Raw genomic sequence first — 19,382 nt, 5'->3', positions numbered from 1 at the left:
GTCAAAGGACCTCCACGACTTCGGTTCTCTCTTTTGTGGATCTGGATAGCGGGCCGTGACGGTATCTTCCTCACCCCCGTGTTTGCAGACGCGTCGTCCGGCGAGCGGCCGAACAAACGCAGGCACAGTTTGGTCAAGAAGAGACCCAAGTACGCCGAACTGGAGTCCGACGAGGAGGCTGCCGCCGCCGACGTTCGTCGCAACAACGACTCCGAAGACGAAGGTGAACTTCATCACCGAAGCAATACACGATGTTTGCACACACACGAATCACACAATGTGGCTTTTTTGCTATCTCCCTTTTAGCTCCACAGTGCCATTTTTAAAATGTGAGCTGCTCACTGGTCAGCTGTCTTCTTGGGACAAAATGGGACAGAAGCAGTGAGAAATTAGCATAGTTAGCTAACAGCTAACGGGGTTCTTCACACAGGAGAAATTAAACCACTCCTGTTATTTCTGCCGTGTCGAACATGAATGCTGTGGCAGCCTTCACCTCCATGTTGTGTTTCTTCTTCTTCTTCTCTGATGGTTTGTTGTGGAGTGTGGAGCTGAAGGTGCGCGTGACCGTTGCACTTCTAAGAACTCGTATGTGAAAGATGCTTTCTATGTGTCCTGTTTCGTGTCAGCGCCAAGGAAGAAACACAAGAAAGACAAGGACAAGACCTGGAAGGGTGAGGAGAAGAGAGGCCGTCATCGTCAACGCGACTGGAACTCAGACGAGTCCACCAGGGGAAGTTCACCGCCGAGCATAAACGACTGTGAGTCTCCCATCGGTCGGGCCGCCGCTCCGAAAAATGCCGTTTGCTTCTGCGAAGTCAAAATTCCTTTCGAATCCGCCGTGGTTTGACGCCGCCGTAGTAAATTTCCCACAAACGTTGCTCTCGTTTGTTCTCGTTGTTCAGTTGCCAGAAAAATGAAGAAGAAACAGAAAAACAGAAAGGCGTATGAGAGGATGAAACCGGAGGGTACGTTTGAGTCACTCGTATTTTCACCTCCCTGGATGTCACCGCAACCTCTCCATGTGGTTTACCGAGCCGTCTCTCCTCCGCAGAAATGATGGACTCCTCCACATTTAAGAGGTTCTCAGCCAGCGTTGACAGCATCCTGGAGAACCTGGAGGACGTGGACCTCACCGCCGCCGGTAAACAAGGGCTGATTTTCCAGAGGTCCTGACTTTGGTCGATGCTGTTATTTAAAGTTCATCTGCCTGCAGGGACCTCTGGGGGTAGCGAGGGCTTTATTTTTCACATACATCACCAGCTGATGCCGCTTTTTTGAATGTATATATTGAATTATTCGCTGCGGCTGCAACGTCTCAGTCAGATCGATGCAGGCAGCAGGAGCCGCCTCCTGTTTTCTTTCTAAGCCAGGACGTCTTAACTACATCTGCTGGTGTCGTTCGATTGTGAATTTATCCGCGTTTTCTGTTTCGAGCTTTTCTGAAACACTGGTTTCTGTATTTGCTCCGAGTCGTCGGCCTGAACTTGTCGACACGTGCGCGTTCCTTCAGGAAAACGCGGGGCTGTAACCAGGTCAGGGCTTCCAAAGGGCATCACGGTGCAGTGCGGTCAGAATGCCATCAGGCTGTTCTTTCGTCCTCCTCAACTCTTTCAGGCCTGATTAAAACCCAGGCGGAAACGTCTTTCTCCCCTCACACAGGCGATGATGATGATGAAGTGCCTCAGGAGCTCCTGCTTGGGAAACACCAGCTGAGCGAGTTAGGCAGCGACTCTGCGAAGATAAAGGAAATGGGCGTCTTTAACAAGGTGTGTGTTTTAGACGCCGTTCCTGGCCAATATTTGGCTTCCCAAATCGACAGTTGTGAATTTGTTGACAGTTTTCTGTGAAACTTAACCACTCTACACTTCATCCGCAGTTTCCGTCGAGTAAACTGGTGAAAATGATGAATATCTTGGAGAAGAATATTCAGGACAGTGTCAAACTGTCCACCTTAATGAATTATGTAAGTTGCCCGACTGCTTTTATGAGTCTATCAATCATTTTTATCCTACAAAGGTGACATTACGCGCCCCTCGTTCGACGCAAATGTCCACTTGGACCGAACAACGGACCGATTGAACGTCACGGCCACCGAGACCGATATAGTTCCGACCTTTTAATCCAAAGCGTGAAGCGCCGTCGTCCATTTTCGCCAAAAATACAGGAACGGAATCCAAACGAACACCGTAATTCCATCGTTCTCCAGTGTAAATCAATCATGTGGGATTTTCCAGGGCAACGACTCGATGGACGAGGAGCGGCTGTGGCGCGACCTGATAATGGAGCGCGTCACCAAGTCGGCCGACGCCTGCCTGACGGCGCTGAACATCATGACGTCCCCGCACATGCCCAAGGCCGTCTACATCGAGGACGTGATCGAGAGGGTGCTCCAGTACACCAAGTTCCACCTGCAAAACTCAGTGTTCCCTCAGTTTGACCCGGCTTACAGAGCAGACCCACATGGAGGTCAGCGGAGATGCCTTAGTTCTTGTAAACAATGATACAAATGCTAATTAAAAGCGTCTTCTAGTGAAAGCAGGGGAAATGTATTAAATTAAGGGTTAACTTACCTCCCTTTTCCCCTGTTACCATCCGCAATGGGGTGTTGAGGTTTGCTAAATCCCTTCTCGTCTCCTCCAGGTGGCCTTCAGAATTCAAAGGGCAAGCGAGCCAAGAGCTCCGCCCACAAACAGAAGGTGGTGGTTGTCCTTTACAATAAAGTGTGCGATATCATCGGCAACATCTCGGAGCTCCTGGATATCCAGCTGTTAACCGACACCACCATCCTCCAGGTGAGGCGCCGCCTCAGCGCACATTCCCTAATCTTCATCTCCCGGCGCACCTGACGGCGTCCGTCCCCTGTGCTCAGGTGTCCACCCTTGGCATCACGCCGTTTTTCGTGGAGAACGTCAGCGAGCTGCAGCTGTGCGCCATCACGCTAGTGACAGCGGTGAGTCCCGAGCGTTCGAGCCGGTTTACCCTCTGCTCGGATTTGGATCTGATGGCTTGGCGTCGTCGTCGCCCCCGCAGGTGTTCTCTCGCTACAAGAAGCACAGGCAGCTCATCCTGGAGGAGATCTTCACCTCCATGGCCAGGCTGCCCACCAATAAGCGCAGTCTCCGCAACTTCAGGTATGCGCCAGAATGAGATCCACCAGATCCAAAGATTTTCTTGTTAACTTGGGGACATCATTTTAAAGGAGAAAACACAGTTTCCCTGATTTCAAGTTATTAGATTTGAATATTCTTGTATTTTCAGTCCTGCATTTGGGTTAAAGATGACAGAAGAGAGTCTCTTGGGCGTCTGGGAACAGCTTATCTTTTTTTTTAGGTTTCCGAGACCTATAACTAAAGCCTATAACCGCGATTAATTCAGAAAATGATCGACAAATCAAGCCCCAATAAGGTCTCTGCTCGTTCTCCATCGGTTCACCGCTTTCCTCCCACAGTTCAGACAACATGCAGTGGGTCAATTGAAGACTCTAAATTGCCCCTGGATGGTTGTCTGCCCCAGGGTGAACCCCTCCTCCGGCCCTGTTACCCCTCGTGAAGGACGAGCGGTTCAGATCATGAATAAACACGATACGACGTGATAACGATTACATGCATTTCACGCAAGATATTGAGCTTCACGCCGACACAAACGGGAGCTCCGGATCGTCACTGTCCTCCTCGTGTCTTCTGTGCAGGCTGAACAGTGGGGACTCAGACAAAGAGGCCTCGCACATCCAGATGGTCACGGCGCTGGTCCTGCAGCTCATCCAGTGTGTGGTGCACTTCCCCTCTGAGAGGGACGCGGACGATGAACACAATAAAAAGGTAAGGGCCGGGAGGCTCCGTGAGATCATCCAAAATAATCTTCTGTTTAACTGTATTCCATGTGATGTTTCTCAAGGTGGACAAAGATGTCCTGCTCACGAATTCTTATGAAACCGCCATGAGGACAGCTCAGAACTTCCTGTCGGTGTTTCTGAAGAAGTAAGTCCCTCACGCTCCTTCACGTGACTCGTATCCCGACAGCGACGCTACTTTCGATTGTGCGCAGGGTCATTTTCTAGCGCAAGCTGGTCAGTGATAGTAGCTGGCCGTGGTTAGCATGAAGGCGAATGTCCTGACGGTGCCGTTGTGCTTCAGGTGTGGCAGTAAGCAGGGCGAGGAGGACTACCGGCCTCTGTTTGAGAACTTTGTCCACGACCTCCTGTCCACGGTCAACAAGCCCGAGTGGCCTGCAGCTGAGCTTCTGCTGAGTTTGCTGGGCCGGCTGCTGGTGAGCGACGCCGCTCATTCGCACTCCCCCGACGCTTATTAGACATTAAACGCAACAGGCGCTAAACGTTGCTTTCTGCAACATCCTTCTCGTTTTATCGTCACCTTCTCGTCGCCTCTCAGGTGCACCAGTTCAGCAATAAGCAGACAGAAATGGCACTCAGGGTGGCGTCGCTCGACTACCTCGGCACCGTCGCCTCCCGTTTGCGTAAAGATGACGTCAATAGCAAGATGGACCAAAAGGCCATCGACCGGATCCTAAGAGAGGTGGGACCGATCCCGGATCCGCTGCAAATGTCGGTTTGTGTCGTCCTACTCCTGACTATCCGATCTCCCTCCAGACCCCGGGCAACGACGAGACCCAGCAGCTTCAGAGGGCCCTGCTGGAATACCTGGACGAGAACACCGAGACAGAGCCGTCTCTGATGGTACGTGCCGAGAAGCTCAGCGCGGACAAGAGCCTTGAACCTCCTCGACCCGTCCTAATCGCCTGCGTGGATTGTTGTCATTCAGTTCGCGAGGAGGTTCTACATCGCCCAGTGGTACAGGGATATCACCAGCGAGGTGGAGAAGGCCATGAGGTCTCAGAGCGAGCAAGACGAGGACAGGAAAGGTCTGTGCCATTCCAGCGACGAATCCACCGAGGTGATCGTGCAGCGCGCCGAGGCTCAGAAGAAGTTCTTGCGGAAGACCATCAGGACCTCCTCCTCGCATTTCAAGTTCGTACCACGTCCGTGCAGATTTGTGAATCGCAGAGCGCGCACGGCGCTTGGTGTTCAATCCTTTACTTTTATTCCCAGAACAAACTCTGACTCAAGAGACTACGAGGACTCGTGTCTGATCGTACGATATCTGGCCTCCATGAGGCCCTTCGCACAGAGCTTCGATATTTATTTATCACAGGTAAGAGCAGCTAATTCTACAGTGATAAGGCCTTGTACTGTTCAGTTTCCCCTCCAACACTTTCCTCTCTCTCTCTCCTGGACAGATTCTAAGAGTGCTGGGTGAAAGTGCTATTGCGGTCAGAACAAAAGCTATGAAGTGTCTGTCGGAGGTCGTGGCCGTGGATCCGAGTATTCTGGCAAGGGTAGGTCCCGGAGATAAGTCGGACCTTGTTTTACGAGTGCATCAACTCGTGGGTTTTACGAGATTCGATCCCAGAAATGAGTTTGGAGCGAGCAGGATGAGCGTTTGACACCAACATGGTCCGGGAAGTGGCGTTCAAAGACAGTACGACACGCTGCCGTCTAAAATCATGGAATAACATGAGCGAGGTGTGTGTGTGTGTGTGTTGTGGACTCGTCCGTAAAGAGATGGAGAAGTTGTCGTCGGTGGGATAAGGTGATAGAAAGCATCGTCTGTGAGAAGGCAGGAGACATTCACTGTTCAAAGCTGGTCGGGGACGGTTTAAAAAAAGAGTAGCGCCGTTAACTCCGGCGCTAACTGAAGTTTACACATAAAGTGCAGCAAAGTTACATTTAGTAACACATAGTAGCATGAAGTGTGTCGCCAGTGAGCTAAGTTCAGCAACAGAGTGCCAAATGTTTAACTCCCCCGACCTATTTCCAGCATTATTTGTTATTTGTATAGTAGATTTTTCTTATTACAAACAAGTATAAAAGAAAACGGGGGGCTGGAATGTATTTGTAGCGTTTGAGTTCCTTTTAACAGTGACATTTAATTTGATATACCAGCAAATTAACGAACGTTAAAGCCCGAGCCGATGCTCCTTCCCGTTTGTTGACGTGCTGCTCAGCAGAGATGATTGTTAAGATGCAGAAAATACTCAAACTTCACTCCTATAAATGGGTATAATATATTATATACTACAATTAAGTAGTACATGATGTAATATGAATAAGTGTATTGGAGAGGGGCAAGTGGCCAAGGGGAAAGGCCGTTCTTTAATTTAGTTGACCAACTTAATGTGAAAATCAATTTTAATGTGCTGGAAATAAAAAATTGAATTCACTAATAAAATGCTTAACTGCCCGTCCATACTTTGAACTCATTTCCACGTAAAATCTCAAGATATTTCCTTAAGGGGTGAACTTGAATGTATCATTCGCCGTCAAATTTCCGCCCTCACCAACTGGATTATTGAGTTAGTGTTTAATTATAATTTTTTTTTTTTTTTGTTGTGCTGGATTTTTCTTTTAATCTGAGCCCGTTTTTCTCAGGTGGACATGCAGCGCGGGGTCCATTGTCGACTCATGGACAACTCTACCAGCGTGAGGGAGGCGGCCGTGGAGCTGCTCGGCCGTTTCGTCCTGAGCCGACCTCAGCTCATCGAGCAGTACTACGACATGCTCATCGAGAGGATACTGGTAATTTTCTTCATTTTGTGTCCTGAGCTGTTTTTGTCAGGTCCCACGGAGAAGAATCAAGTGCTCTTATAAAGGAGCCTTAAAATGAACTTTGCATCAGACTTTTTAATAAACTGACCAAAATGAGTTCATTATAAGTGCAAGAGTTCAGTTGGGGTTAAATTATTCTTTTTGTTCCCGACGCTGCCACCTAGAGGGCGAACGGTGAACTGCAGCCACATAAAAATACATAAAAATATGTATATTTTGATTTTTTTATTTGGATTTGATTGATTTTTTTTATTCATTACCAGCTTCATTTTGATATAATAACCTGTTTTTTTTTTTTTGTTTTGAACAATTTTTTTAAACTTTTTTTTGTTGCCGATTCCTTCCCAGTTTTAACCAAATTTATTCATTACCAGCTTCATTTTGATATAATAACCTGTTTTTTTTTTTTGTTTTGAACAATTTTTTTAAACTTTTTTTTGTTGCCGATTCCTTCCCAGTTTTAACCAACACCAAAATTTCATTGTGTTTTTTTCTTTTCAATCATTTGAAAGTTAGGCACCTAAATTACTAATTAATACCCCTGCTTTTCAAAAAAGCAGAATGAGAAAAATGAAGTCCCAGCAGAACACGCAGTTAAATATTTGAGTCATCTACCTGAACATCTGAGTTGTCCTGGCACAGAATAACTGAAATACCACTGCTTGGCTCATTTGTACTGTACTTTTTAAAAAGAAAAAAAATCCACTTTGTCTTGAACTAGGACACAGGTATTAGCGTCAGGAAGCGAGTCATTAAGATCCTGAGGGACATCTGCCTGGAGCACCCTGACTTCCACAAGATCACCGAGATGTGTGTGAAGATGATCCGCAGGGTCAACGACGAGGAGGGCATCAAGGTGGGTGGATGTTTAACGTCGAGAGCCGGTCGCGAGCGGGACTTCCCGCTAGCGTTTATGGAACGAATTTGCATTCCGTGCAGAAACTGGTGAACGAGACCTTCCAGAAACTGTGGTTCACTCCGACGCCCAGTCACGACAAAGCAGCCATGACCAGAAAGATCCTGAACATCACCGACGTGGTGCGTGATACACACTTGACAAGACATCGCTGCCTAAATAAGAAAGCCTTTTGTGTGTGACGGTCTCGTCCTTCACTCTAATCCCAGGTATCCGCATGCAAGGATTCCGGCTACGACTGGTTTGAGCAGCTTCTCCAGAATGTAAGTGCGTGAAGCGTCAGCGTCTGTCTGAGCAGAACCCCACCTGACCGCTGTCGGTACTGCATTTTCAGCTGCTGAAGTCTGAAGAGGATGCCTCGTACAAGCCTGCCAAGAAGGCCTGCAGTCAGCTGGTGGACAGCCTGGTGGAAAACATACTGAAATATGACGAGTCTGTCGCAGGTAGGGGCATTTTACATACGGGGTCTTGCGGAGGATTTCTGCGGAGGCGTCGCTTTGCTGTGATCCAACGTCCTCGTCTGGTTTTGCTTTGCAGACTGCGAGGACAAAGGTGTCAGCTCCGGGCGTCTGGTCGCCTGCATCACCACCTTGTACCTGTTCAGCAAGATCAGACCGCAGCTAATGGTTAAACACGCCATGACGATGCAGCCCTACTTGACCACCAAGTGCAATGTAATGAGAACCGTATGTCCTTCCGATTTACAGCAGAACCTCGACTCACGGGTTTTTTTCCGAGACACGAGCCGACGCTCGGTGGATTTTTCGCTTCGTGACCCGCGGCGAGATCTGAGTTCGGAGTGAGCTGGATGAGCGTTTGACACCGACGCGGCCGTCGCTATCGCGTGAAGCCGTGTTTATAGACAGCAGGATGCGCCGCCCACCGCTAGGTAGCCCAGAGAAAACGGAAAAACACGAGGTGGGGAAGTTGTTGCTGGGATACGCTGACGGAGAGTTTATCCGTAAGATAGCAGGAGACATTTTTGGGGGTTTGTCGCGGCGGACGACGGGAGCGTCAAAGGACGAGGCGTTCAAAGCGGCTTCGCTCCGTCCATCAATGGAGTTTATACATAAAGTGTAGCAAAGTTACATTTAGCAGCACATTGTAGCATTAAGTGTGTAGCCAGTAAGTTAAGTTTCTCAACAGAGCCCCAACTGGAAATCTCCCCCGACCTATTTTATGCTTCATTTATTTTTGAAGTACATTTTTCTTACTTAAAAACATGTATCAAACCCGGGGGGCTGAAATGGTTTAATGGCGTTCCGGTTCATTTTAATATCGAAATTTCATCTCATTTATTTGATGTACGAGCAAATTGAGTTTCGAGCTGTCAAGGAACCAATTGTACCCATTTGTCAAGGTATTACTGTGCTTATTTGTCACTTGCCTGAAAGAAGCACATGTGATTTAAGTGGTTAGTGAAAAGGTGATAGAATTCTCTGAAAAAAGGGTGCCATCTTCTTGATGCACGGAAAAAAAAGGATTGCAATTATTCAAACTAAAAGAAGTGTCATTTAGTGTTGTGTCACCCGGCGAGACAGGCATTAGAACAATGTTTGCTCGGTGCAGTAGCGCCATCTAGTGGCAGCTGAACCGCACAACATCTGTTCAACAAGTCATCCCTCCAACTTTGTGCTTCTTTCCTCACCGTATCATTTCCAGACTCAGAACGACTTCATGGTGATATGTAACGTGGCCAGGATCCTGGAGCTGGTGGTGCCGCTGATGGAGCAGCCCAGTGAGAATTTCCTCAACACCATAGAAGAGGACCTGATGAAACTCATCATCAAATACGGCATGACGGTTAGTCTCCCGTCCAAAAAAAAACAAAAAACACGCATGACGCATTTTTAAAGTCGCGACTGTGGAGAAACGACTTGCTGCATCTGCTCCTCAGGTTGTTCAGCACTGCGTGAGCTGCCTCGGTGCCGTCGTGAACAAGGTCACGCACAACTACAAGTTTGTTTGGGCTTGTTTCAACCGTTTCTACGGTAAGATTCACACTCTGGGATAGTAAAAGCAAAACGCTATGTACGACATGTAAATGTTCTTTACTCGACAAACTTGCAGAATAACAGCGGCGACCTTTACCGTCCCGCTAACTGTCCGTGTGTGTGTGTGTGTGTGTGTGTGTGTTTGTGTGTGTGTGTTGCAGGAGCTCTGGCTAAACTCAAGACGCAGCACCAGGAAGACTCCAGCAGCTCCACTCTGGCAGCTAACAAACCCACGCTCCTGCGCTCGCTGTTCACCGTGGGCGCGCTGTGCCGACACTTCGATTTTGACCAGGAGGAGTTCAAGGGCGCCAACAAGGTGAAATAAACGACGACATGGACGCGCAGAGCAGAAAAGCACGCTAGCTAGTTGACCTACTTCCCATTTGCTGGTTCCGAGTCGGAGCGTCTGCCTCACCAGTGTGTACTCGCTGTCTTTTAGATTGTTATTAAGGATAAAGTCTTGGAGCTTCTGCTGTACTTCACCACTCATGAAGACGAGGAGGTCCAGATCAAGGCTCTCATTGGTCTCGGTATGTCGCTATCGTCTCATTTTGTCATACGTGTCATGTTTTTTTTTTTTTTGTTTTGTTTTTTTCAAGCCCGTTTCTGCCGTTGGCCGTCCTCAGGTTTCCAGTTCATCATGCACCCGGAGCTCATGTTCGTGCAGGAAGTGAAGGTCCTTTACAACAACACGCTGTCCGACGAAAACAGCTCGGTCAGTCTGAAGATTCAGGTCCTGAAGAACTTGCAGACGTACCTCCAGGAGGAGGACACCCGAATGCAGGAGGCCGATCGTGAATGTGAGTCCCGACGTCCGGCGGTTTGTCACTCCAGGTGTGTAAACGTCCGAGCGCCAACCTCGCCGTCTTTTCCGATGATCCAGGGAAGAAGAAAGCCAAGCAGGAGGATCTGAAGGAGATGGGGGACATCTCATCCGGCATGAGTAGCTCCATCATACAGATTTACTTGAAGCACGTGCTGGAGTCCTTCCTCCACACGCAGTCAACCGTCCGGCATTTCGCCCTGAGCGTCATAACGCTGACTCTCAGCCAGGGCCTCATCCATCCTGTGCAGGTAACGCAGACAATATCACTCGTGGATCAACTCAAATCTATGGCTCATCTGGATTTTTCTACTACCTGTCTGCACAAATGTCTCACACGCCTCATAAAACTCACGCAAAGAATATATTCACTGCTCAGGAATGCTGAATTGAAGGCAAAGATATGAATTTATGGTATAGCGTTTAGCGTAGTTAGCGTAGCGCAGTCGTCCTTGGAACCCTCTGGCGTCGCTAGATGGTTGCCCACTGTTCATGGTTCCATGCATGATCGGTTGAATGCAGAGGGGAATTTCCCTCAAGGAGTCAAGAAAGTATAGAAATAAATCAAAAAATATGAATCGTCTGTTCCCGTGAATGATGGGGGGGGGCGACGTATCGAGATATATTTTTCAATTTAAATATCAAACAGGCTCGTTCTCCTAAACAGTGGAGAACATCAGAGGCAACAAAACGAGCGACCTCTTTGTGGGAATCCCTCCTGCGTCTTCTGGCTTTTATCCGCATTTCTTATTTGCACGGACGCCCGTCCAATAATCTCCACGTCTCTCATCTCCGGCTGAGAAGCAGGGTTCCTTCATCTCCGTCCCATTCTCACGATTATTTATTTATTTTGCCCATTCCATTTCGGCATCGACTTCAATGTCCAGGCTATTTATTTCAGACCTGAATCCACGATCTGGATCTCTGGGAGCCGAGTGTTCGTCGCCGCTCCAGTTATTTCTGCCCAAAGCCTTTTTTTTTTTTTTTTTTTTTTTTTTTGAAGCAATCATCACTCGTGCCTTTATCTGGCTCCCTCAGCAGACACTTCTGTGTCACTTCCATCAGCGTTGACATGTTTTTGTCCCTCTCTCCATTGTCGGCCCCCGAGGGAAGGGATTTCAAAAGAGAAACGGGGAGGGAAGATTACGGAGGAGCATCCGTCAAACAAAATGAATTCTTATTTACGAGTGATTTATGAACATCTGTGGACCCCTCCGGTCCGCATGTGTCATAAACCCCGCTGTGGCTTTCAGTGGGTGTTTTTCTGCCGCAACGTTATCCACATCTGAGAATGACGCCCGCTGTTATTTCCATCCCGTCATCATTTTTTTGTTCACGGGCAATTTCCCCCCCCCCTTATTTTTTTTTTTTTTCTTTTCTTAGTGCGTGCCATTTTTGATCGCCATGGGAACGGACCCCGAGCCCTCCATGAAGAACAAGGCCGATCAGCAGGTCGTCGAGATCGACAAGAAGTACTCGGGTTTCATCCACGTGAGTTCGCCGGAGGATTTTACGCTTGAAATAGATCGAATAAAAAAAAAGGTGGATGGTATTCTAACGAAAGACGATCCTCTCATCCGCAGATGAAGGCCGTCGCCGGACTGAAACTGTCATATCAGGTACAACAGGCGATTGCCGGATCCAAAGACGCCGTGATCCGAGGTTTCCGCCACAGCGACACGGACTCGGCGCTCTGCTCCCACCTTTACACCATGGTCCGAGGGAACCGGCAGCACAGACGGGCCTTCCTCATCTCCCTCCTCAACCTGTTCGACGACAGCTCCGTAAGCTTACGGGATCGATATCCTCCGTCCGGCCTCGTTTGTGCCGTTTCGTTGATTTTTAACGTGATTTTCGGTTACTTGCGTCGCCGCGGTGGATTGAAATATTCCCAGAAGTCTCGCCCCGTTGAGCCGCATTTTGTAATAACGGTGCATTTTGTAATAAACGTCCAAAATGTAATAACTTTTTCATTTCATTTTGTAATAAAGCCGCATTTTGTAATAAACTGCCCCAACGCATTCTGTAATCAATTTTGCTGCATTATGTAATAAGTTATTACATATTGAGAAGATTATTACAAAATGCACTCGCAATTTTTTTATTTTCTAGGAAATGTAATAACATGGTGCATTAGGTAATAACAATTCTAAAGCATAAGGTTGTTAATTGTATTCTATTTTACTTAAAAGTATTTGTAAAAGCTAGGCCTATTATTAGTATCACTGTATTAGCCTAGTAGCAGTACTTAGCAGTTACTATCATTAACAGAGAATATTCTATAAATTCCATGTTATTACATTTCCCAGAGAATAAAAAAGTTGCAAGTGCATTTTGTAATAATCCTCTCAAAATGTAATAACTTATTACATAATGCGGCAAAATTTATTACAAAATGCGTTGGGGCAGTTTATTACAAAATGCAGCTTTATTACAAAATGAAATGGAAAAAGTTATTACATTTTGGACGTTTATTACAAAATGCACCGTTATTACAAAATGCGGCTCAACAGCCCCAATCGCGATGCTCGGTTGGATGAATTGGAAGCTCGCGATTTATCCTACTTTAGTGGTTTGTGTTATTTATCATTCATCTTTTTTCATCAGCCGTGTTACAGGCACTCTTCGGAAAAAAAGCATTTCCAGTGCGTATTTGTGGATGTTACCACAAATATCTGTTTAATTCAAAGTGGTTCTATATTTTGTAAATATCCCATGTTACAACATGGATACCTGTGGCTTTTACACAAGTGCAACCTATAGATGTACAGGACATATATATCGATTTAGTTATTTGTTTTAGCCGGTGTGGTTTATTTTCAGGTGCGCTTAATAGTCTGTAAATTACAGGATAATGTTTATAACTGCTGTGTGAATTGAATTTTCCCCACTGTGAGACCAAAGTTGTAATACTTTATCCTTCCAATTGCATAAATCTGATCAACCAATATACATTCGCGGTTTGGCTTTCGCGCCCTCACTACTTTGCAATTTTTTTTTTGTTTGCAATTTTTTGCGATTCATTGTTCTGAAGCATTTTTTTGCAGTATTTGAATTTTTTTTTGTGTGATGAAATGGCCATATCTAGCCTTAGAAGAAATTATAAAATGAATTTTATTTTAATTTTACTTTGTTTTTTACTGTTTTTTTTTCCTTCTTAGGCCAGAATATGACTATTTCATCACGGAAAAAAAAATTCAAATACTGCGAAAAACACGACAGAGCAATTAATCGCGAGAACCGAATAACAAAAAATAATCTGCTAAGTAGCAAAGGTGCGAAAGCTGTACCACGAAGTAGCGAGGGTCAGAATTACATTTGTTCCCACAGTGGGGAAACTTCAATTTACACAGCAGTCATAAATATTATACTGTATAGGCCATATATATATACATATATAGGCTGCACTTGTCATTGTTGTAACATGAGATATTCACATAGAAAGATGTTACACAGAAACATTTTTTTAACTTTTTTATTAAATTCATATCGGTAACATCCACAAATATGTACTTGAAATGCTTTTTTTTCCAAACAGTGTCTGTAATACGGCTGATGAAAAAGATGAATAGTAAATAACACAAGGAAAAGTCCATCCGTGCATTTATTTTCTATCCCAGCTTAATCCTCCTCCAGCCGATCGCTATCTTGGTCTTCCTCCTGCGCACTAAAACCGTTGAAGTGTCTTCTTCCGTGTCGGAATTGAACGGCCTCAGAATTTCACGCTCTTTTCATCGGTCCGATGTGACGATGCGAAATATTTTGGCGCCGTGAAGCTCGTCAGCCCCAAAAAATCCATCAATTAGCCGCGTAGTTGTTTAAGCCGCAGTGTTCAAAGCGTGTGGAAAAAGTAGCGGCTTATAGTCCGGAAATGACGGTAAATTAAAACAGTAGCATACAGAGTATCAGGTAATATATTAATAAAAATATCAACACAGAAATAAAATGGAAAAGGAGCAGCAGACACGGGCGAGTGAAATGTTTCGGGTGAAATGAGTCAGTTCTGCAGCGATGGTCTGCTCTGATGCTTCACAATTGAAATATGATATTACATATGCAGGTTTATAATCAATAGGTCAGCCAATCAGATGGCCGTCCGCAACTCTGTCCGTTATTCCAGGTGGCCGGCGTGAAGTGTGTGTCTGAACGCCCGGGCTTTTATTTTGCAGAAAACAGAGGTGAACATGCTGGTCTTCATCGCGGACAACCTGGCCTGCTTCCCGTACCAAACCCAGGATGAACCCCTGTTCATCATGCACCACGTGGATATCACCCTGTCCGTCTCCGGTAGCAACCTGCTGCAGTCTTTCAAGGAGGTGAGAACCTTTCAATCGACCCGCTTCGACGGTTCGGCGTTCGTTATTGAATTTCGATTCCCCTTGTAGTCCTTGAGAAAGGAGCCCGTGCAGCAGCGGAAGAAGATGAAGATGAAAAAGAAGAAGAAGAAGAAGAAGAAGAAGAAGAAGACGAAGCAACAGAGGAGGAGACTCAGCTCCAGCGACGAGGACGAGAAGGAGGAGAGCGGCGGCGGCGGCGGCGGCGGCAGCTCCAGCAGCAGCTCCAGCAGCAGCAGCTCCAGCAGCAGCAGCAGCAGCAGCAGCAGCAGCAGCAGCAGCGAGGAGGAAGTCAAGGAGGCGGCGCGGAGGAAGAAGGCCGACTCCGACACGGACCTGGACGACGAGGACGCCGTCATGGAGCGTCTCCCCGACAACCCCATCCCTCTGCGGGACTTTGCCGTCGCCTCCCAGGGAATCCTGCTGCTGCTGATGCTCAAACAACACCTGAAGAATCTTTACGGCTTCTCAGACAGGTGGGCGTCTCTGAGATCCCCCTCGGGTTCACCCTCACGGGGAGTTTAGCGAATTCTTGAATCCTAAAGTGACAAAAGAGATGAATGTGAATGCATTGGAAAATCATCTTTGCTGTTTTTACCATTTCTAAATTTTGCCGCTTCTTTTTATAAACAACCTTTTTTTTTTTTTTTCAACCCCGATTTTAGGATGAATATGTTGATTAAAAGTGGTCAAATCAGAAATTTCATCCGTAAATGACAGAAAATCAGGCGTATTTAAACCGTGACCTATAGAGGTTTTTGAAAATGTGAGTCGTTTGATTATTTGTAGATAACCCCAAAATGAAGAAGAATAAAGAAGAAGCTATTGAAAAATAATGACCGGTGGTTAAATAGGATGCAAACGCACCACGCTTCGCTTTCCGTGTGCATTCCAGCAAAATCCAGAAGTACTCCCCCACCGAGTCGGCCAAGGTGTACGACAAGGCCGTCAACAGGAAACCCAAGGTGCACTTCAACCCTCGCCAGACCCTGGACTTCCTGAAGGGAGATCTGACCAACATCGAACTCAGCCACAACAGGAAGAGGGACATCGTCAAGCAGTATTTGGATGTAAGAAACGCCGTCGCCGGGAAACGACCGAGCGCTCGATCGAACCATCTCGACCCGCTTTTTTGCCTCCTAGTTCAAGGTGCTGATGGAGCACTTGGACCGCGAGGAGGAGGACGAGGACGGCGAAGCCAGCGCCAACGCCAGAAACAAAGCCATTACCTCACTGCTGAGGGGCCCCAAGCCCCGCAACCACAACCACAACGATCACACTGTGCAGATGGAGTCCGACGAGGAGGACAGCGAGGATGAAGATCCGCCAGCGGTAAACATCTCGCACTTCCGTGTATAAATGCGGCAGCGTCGGAGCGGCGAGGAGGCGTCGATGAGCCGCGTTTCCAAAAGTCCGAAGGACAGGCTTTAAATGAGAAATGTTTTATTTAAGCGATGTCGGATTTGAAAATGAGTCGTAATTCTCTTTAAATTATTGGTCAATTTGCCCGAAAGCCGGACCGAAAAAATGAAAAAGAACGACTTAAATATCAACGTCAAGATGACGAATATTTGCAGATTTGTAAACTCACTTCTGAATTTTTGTAAAACATTTTTGCGACTCCTCGCTCAACATATGGCTCAGGTTTTTAATGTTTTCAGAATCGGAGTCCTTAATTGCTTTTCTTTGAAAGCGGCTCCTGCTTTAGAGTCAAGTGGGGAAGAATCAAAATACGAGTCGATATAAAAATAGCCAATAATAAAAATAAAATGAGAAGAACAGTAAAAATCGAAAGAAAGAAATGAAGATAGAGTTAAAGGTATGTAAAAATATATATATACACATATATAGATATACATGTGTATTTACAAGCACAGTGTACCCTCAGTTTTTTCCAAGAAAAGGGAATTTCCGCCAAGTAGAGACGTGTTCATGTCGATGGTATTTACAGATATTAACCATCAACAAACCTCACTTTATGCTGGGTATCTTTGTTTTGCAAAGGAGATATTTTGAATTTTAGTTTAATTTACTATGTTTTTTTACTGTTTTTTTCTCCTTAGGCTAGAATACGGCTACTGCGTCCCAAAAAAAAAATTCAAATACTGCAAAAAAACGCTGAAGAACCATAAATCGTGAGAACCAAAAGCCGAACCTTGAAGTAGCGAGGGTCGCCTCTACGTGTATATGATTACATGTAGTAATTTTATGTACAAGTAGGGCTTGTTTTATAGTAAACCATTGATTGTACATACAGAGAATTATTGTACATGAGAGTACAGATCAGTTTGGAGCTGAAAGTTTCTGATTTATAAGAAAACTACCTGGACGGTGCCAGATAATCAGGAAAGCTCAGATTATAAGAGATTCAAAGTGTTTATTGTCACATGTACAGTGTAGAAACGTGTTTCCCTACTTTGCTGTCCGCAGTGCATTTGAATATGTGAGGATAGGAAACATTATTATAACTATGATTATAGATATGAATATAAACAGTAGCAGTGCAATAAGATGTTTGAGCGCGGTGCAACTCACCAAGTGCAGGTGATATTTAAGTGGCAGTAAACTTTACACGTGCTGTGATTTTTCCACGAGGGTTTCATGCATTCACACGTAACTTTCCGCAGAGGAAACCGAGGAAAGACGAGGACTCGGCGGACGATTCCGGCCACATGACCGAGACGGTGGAGGCGATGGACGTCGTAGCCATCTGCTGCCCCAAATATAAAGACAGACCACAGATCGCCAGGGTGATCCAAAAGACCAAAAGCGGCTACAGTATACACTGGATGTCCGGTACTTACTCTGGGCCCTGGGCCGAGGCCAAGAAACGCGACGGCCGCAAAAAGGTGCCTTGGGTGGACACCATCAAGGAGTCGGACATTATTTACAAGAAGATCTCCTTGACGAGCGGACAAAAGCTCACAAATAAAGTGGCACAGACGTTACGGGCGCTATACGCCGCCAAGGAGGGGACTCGGCGTTAAACCCGCCCGAGGTCGCTCGCTCGCTCGCTCGCTCGCTCACACACTCACTCACGCAGAATCCCTCAGCAGTCCAAATCTACGTGGAGCCAATGTTAGAAACCCAGAGACACGAAAGCTTCTTTATATTTAAGGACCCGATAGAAGAAACGGATCCGGAAAACCGATCGGACGGAACCGCGGACACGATGAATTTACACACACAAGATAAACGCCAGAAGGAAATGTTTGTGAAAACATTGTGTGGGAGTTCCTTCGCTGTTGTGCAGCAACCTGGTTGTTTGATTTTTACTCCCACTGTACTATAGTTTAACTAAACATATGTTTATATATGAACATAATTCTGTAAAAAAAAAAAAATAATAAAGTGAATGTTGGAAATTAGTGTATTGATGATGTTCTTAATAAAGTGTTTTTGGAGTTTAAACTAGCACCAGATGGATTTATTCACCCGAGCTCTGACTTTTAACTACTTTTTTTTTTTCTCCAAACTGAAACATCCCGGCGTTTGACCGCACTGTGCAAAGGAGAACCTTTTCCATGATGTAAGAAGAGCAGTCTCTCCGCTTATATGGACGAGAAGATAGATTTTAATGTTATCGATCGCAGAGCGGGAAAAAAAACAAAAATAAAACTTGCCTCCCGTCCTCCTCCTCCCAGCACTTCTGGTGAAACAAACACTACAATAAATTTTTCTTATGTCTTTCTCCCTTGTTTGCACTTTTCTTTTTTTCATTTGATTTTTACCAAAAACACCCATTTCCCTTCAGTTCAACTGCTGCCATTGGCTGTGCTGTAGTATTTTTTCTGTTAGTGTGTGTGTGTGTGTGTGTGTGTGAAACTTAGTTCTACCATGGTTATCTTTGGTAATGTGCACACCGAAATCTTGGAAAAGTTTCCAAAATCCCCCAAACTTCTCTCCGTATCGGCGGTCGATATGGTGATGTGCACATTCCCACTTATCGTTTTCAGATTCCCTGGTTTTTAAAAATACAAACACACGCTTATCCAAACACCAAACCTTAAAGAAATAAATTCAATTCTTAAAACAGCATCAATGCAGTTATGCCTCACTTTATATTAGTTAAAAAAAAGGCAAAATTTAAGTTGTGTAATGACAAAATAGTTCTCTCTCTCTCACAGTCGGATTCTCACACTTTTAATATTCTTATACTTTTCTCCTTGTATTTGATGGTATCTCTTCATTTTCTCTGCTGTGTGATAAGAACACGTGCTGCACAATTACATTTCAAGATTCAAGATTTTTATTGTTATATAGGTTGAAGGAATATTTAGATGATGCAATGAAATTCTTCGTACATTCCCGTTCGCACCAGATGAATAGACATAATAACACCGGACGATACGACAACACGCGGCAGTTCGGTAGAAAGCTTACATAGATGTATTTAAAAAAACACCAATACAAGCCCTATGTGAATTATAGCACAGTAATAATTTAAATAAGTATTAACTCTTATTACTTTTTGGGAAAGATGAGTAGAACACCCTCAAAAACACACGTTCATAATAATATGTAGTTGTATATTCAATACAAAATAGCTGCATATTTTAAAAATTCATTATTATCATTTCGGGTAAAAATAAGATAAGATAAACTTTATTGATCCCCATAGGGGAAATTCTTTTGTCACAGTAGCGTAACAGTTATAGTGTCAATAAATATGAATATAAATGGAAATAAAGAG

At 45.5% G+C, this 19,382-nt stretch overlaps 1 protein-coding gene across 2 annotated transcripts in view; it reads left to right on the top strand.

The window, feature by feature from the left end:
- The window catches only part of LOC147230894 (nipped-B-like protein B), a 28,019-nt gene extending 9,673 nt beyond the window's left edge, over nucleotides 1–18,346 (top strand). Inside the window, exons 11-47 of one of the 2 annotated variants that reach the window (XM_086151826.1) lie at nucleotides 89–223; nucleotides 627–758; nucleotides 903–965; nucleotides 1,052–1,141; nucleotides 1,660–1,766; nucleotides 1,877–1,963; nucleotides 2,235–2,466; nucleotides 2,641–2,792; nucleotides 2,870–2,950; nucleotides 3,031–3,131; nucleotides 3,689–3,818; nucleotides 3,895–3,977; nucleotides 4,134–4,266; nucleotides 4,389–4,532; nucleotides 4,607–4,693; nucleotides 4,779–4,984; nucleotides 5,066–5,168; nucleotides 5,254–5,352; nucleotides 6,446–6,592; nucleotides 7,344–7,478; nucleotides 7,562–7,660; nucleotides 7,748–7,801; nucleotides 7,873–7,981; nucleotides 8,076–8,212; nucleotides 9,201–9,341; nucleotides 9,436–9,529; nucleotides 9,694–9,848; nucleotides 9,972–10,062; nucleotides 10,159–10,332; nucleotides 10,416–10,606; nucleotides 11,739–11,846; nucleotides 11,939–12,139; nucleotides 14,525–14,671; nucleotides 14,741–15,165; nucleotides 15,585–15,759; nucleotides 15,833–16,021; nucleotides 17,317–18,346. In XM_086151826.1, the coding sequence (XP_086007952.1) occupies nucleotides 89–223; nucleotides 627–758; nucleotides 903–965; nucleotides 1,052–1,141; nucleotides 1,660–1,766; nucleotides 1,877–1,963; nucleotides 2,235–2,466; nucleotides 2,641–2,792; nucleotides 2,870–2,950; nucleotides 3,031–3,131; nucleotides 3,689–3,818; nucleotides 3,895–3,977; nucleotides 4,134–4,266; nucleotides 4,389–4,532; nucleotides 4,607–4,693; nucleotides 4,779–4,984; nucleotides 5,066–5,168; nucleotides 5,254–5,352; nucleotides 6,446–6,592; nucleotides 7,344–7,478; nucleotides 7,562–7,660; nucleotides 7,748–7,801; nucleotides 7,873–7,981; nucleotides 8,076–8,212; nucleotides 9,201–9,341; nucleotides 9,436–9,529; nucleotides 9,694–9,848; nucleotides 9,972–10,062; nucleotides 10,159–10,332; nucleotides 10,416–10,606; nucleotides 11,739–11,846; nucleotides 11,939–12,139; nucleotides 14,525–14,671; nucleotides 14,741–15,165; nucleotides 15,585–15,759; nucleotides 15,833–16,021; nucleotides 17,317–17,676 (5,297 nt within the window). In that variant the 3' untranslated portion in view covers nucleotides 17,677–18,346. Of the gene's footprint in view, nucleotides 1–88; nucleotides 224–626; nucleotides 759–902; nucleotides 966–1,051; nucleotides 1,142–1,659; nucleotides 1,767–1,876; nucleotides 1,964–2,234; nucleotides 2,467–2,640; nucleotides 2,793–2,869; nucleotides 2,951–3,030; nucleotides 3,132–3,688; nucleotides 3,819–3,894; nucleotides 3,978–4,133; nucleotides 4,267–4,388; nucleotides 4,533–4,606; nucleotides 4,694–4,778; nucleotides 4,985–5,065; nucleotides 5,169–5,253; nucleotides 5,353–6,445; nucleotides 6,593–7,343; nucleotides 7,479–7,561; nucleotides 7,661–7,747; nucleotides 7,802–7,872; nucleotides 7,982–8,075; nucleotides 8,225–9,200; nucleotides 9,342–9,435; nucleotides 9,530–9,693; nucleotides 9,849–9,971; nucleotides 10,063–10,158; nucleotides 10,333–10,415; nucleotides 10,607–11,738; nucleotides 11,847–11,938; nucleotides 12,140–14,524; nucleotides 14,672–14,740; nucleotides 15,166–15,584; nucleotides 15,760–15,832; nucleotides 16,022–17,316 lie in introns of both variants that reach the window. The other variant, XM_086151825.1, reaches the window with a different exon arrangement.
- Nucleotides 18,347–19,382: the final 1,036 nt, after the last annotated feature.

Source organism: Fistularia commersonii, chromosome 9, assembly GCF_037954325.1.
Source record: "Fistularia commersonii isolate RoL2024-O1a breed Wild chromosome 9, RoL_Fcom_v1.0, whole genome shotgun sequence".
NCBI classification, from domain to species: domain Eukaryota; kingdom Metazoa; phylum Chordata; class Actinopteri; order Syngnathiformes; family Fistulariidae; genus Fistularia; species Fistularia commersonii.
Note: the sequence above shows the minus strand (reverse complement) of the source record. Positions and strands in the feature narration are given on the sequence as shown.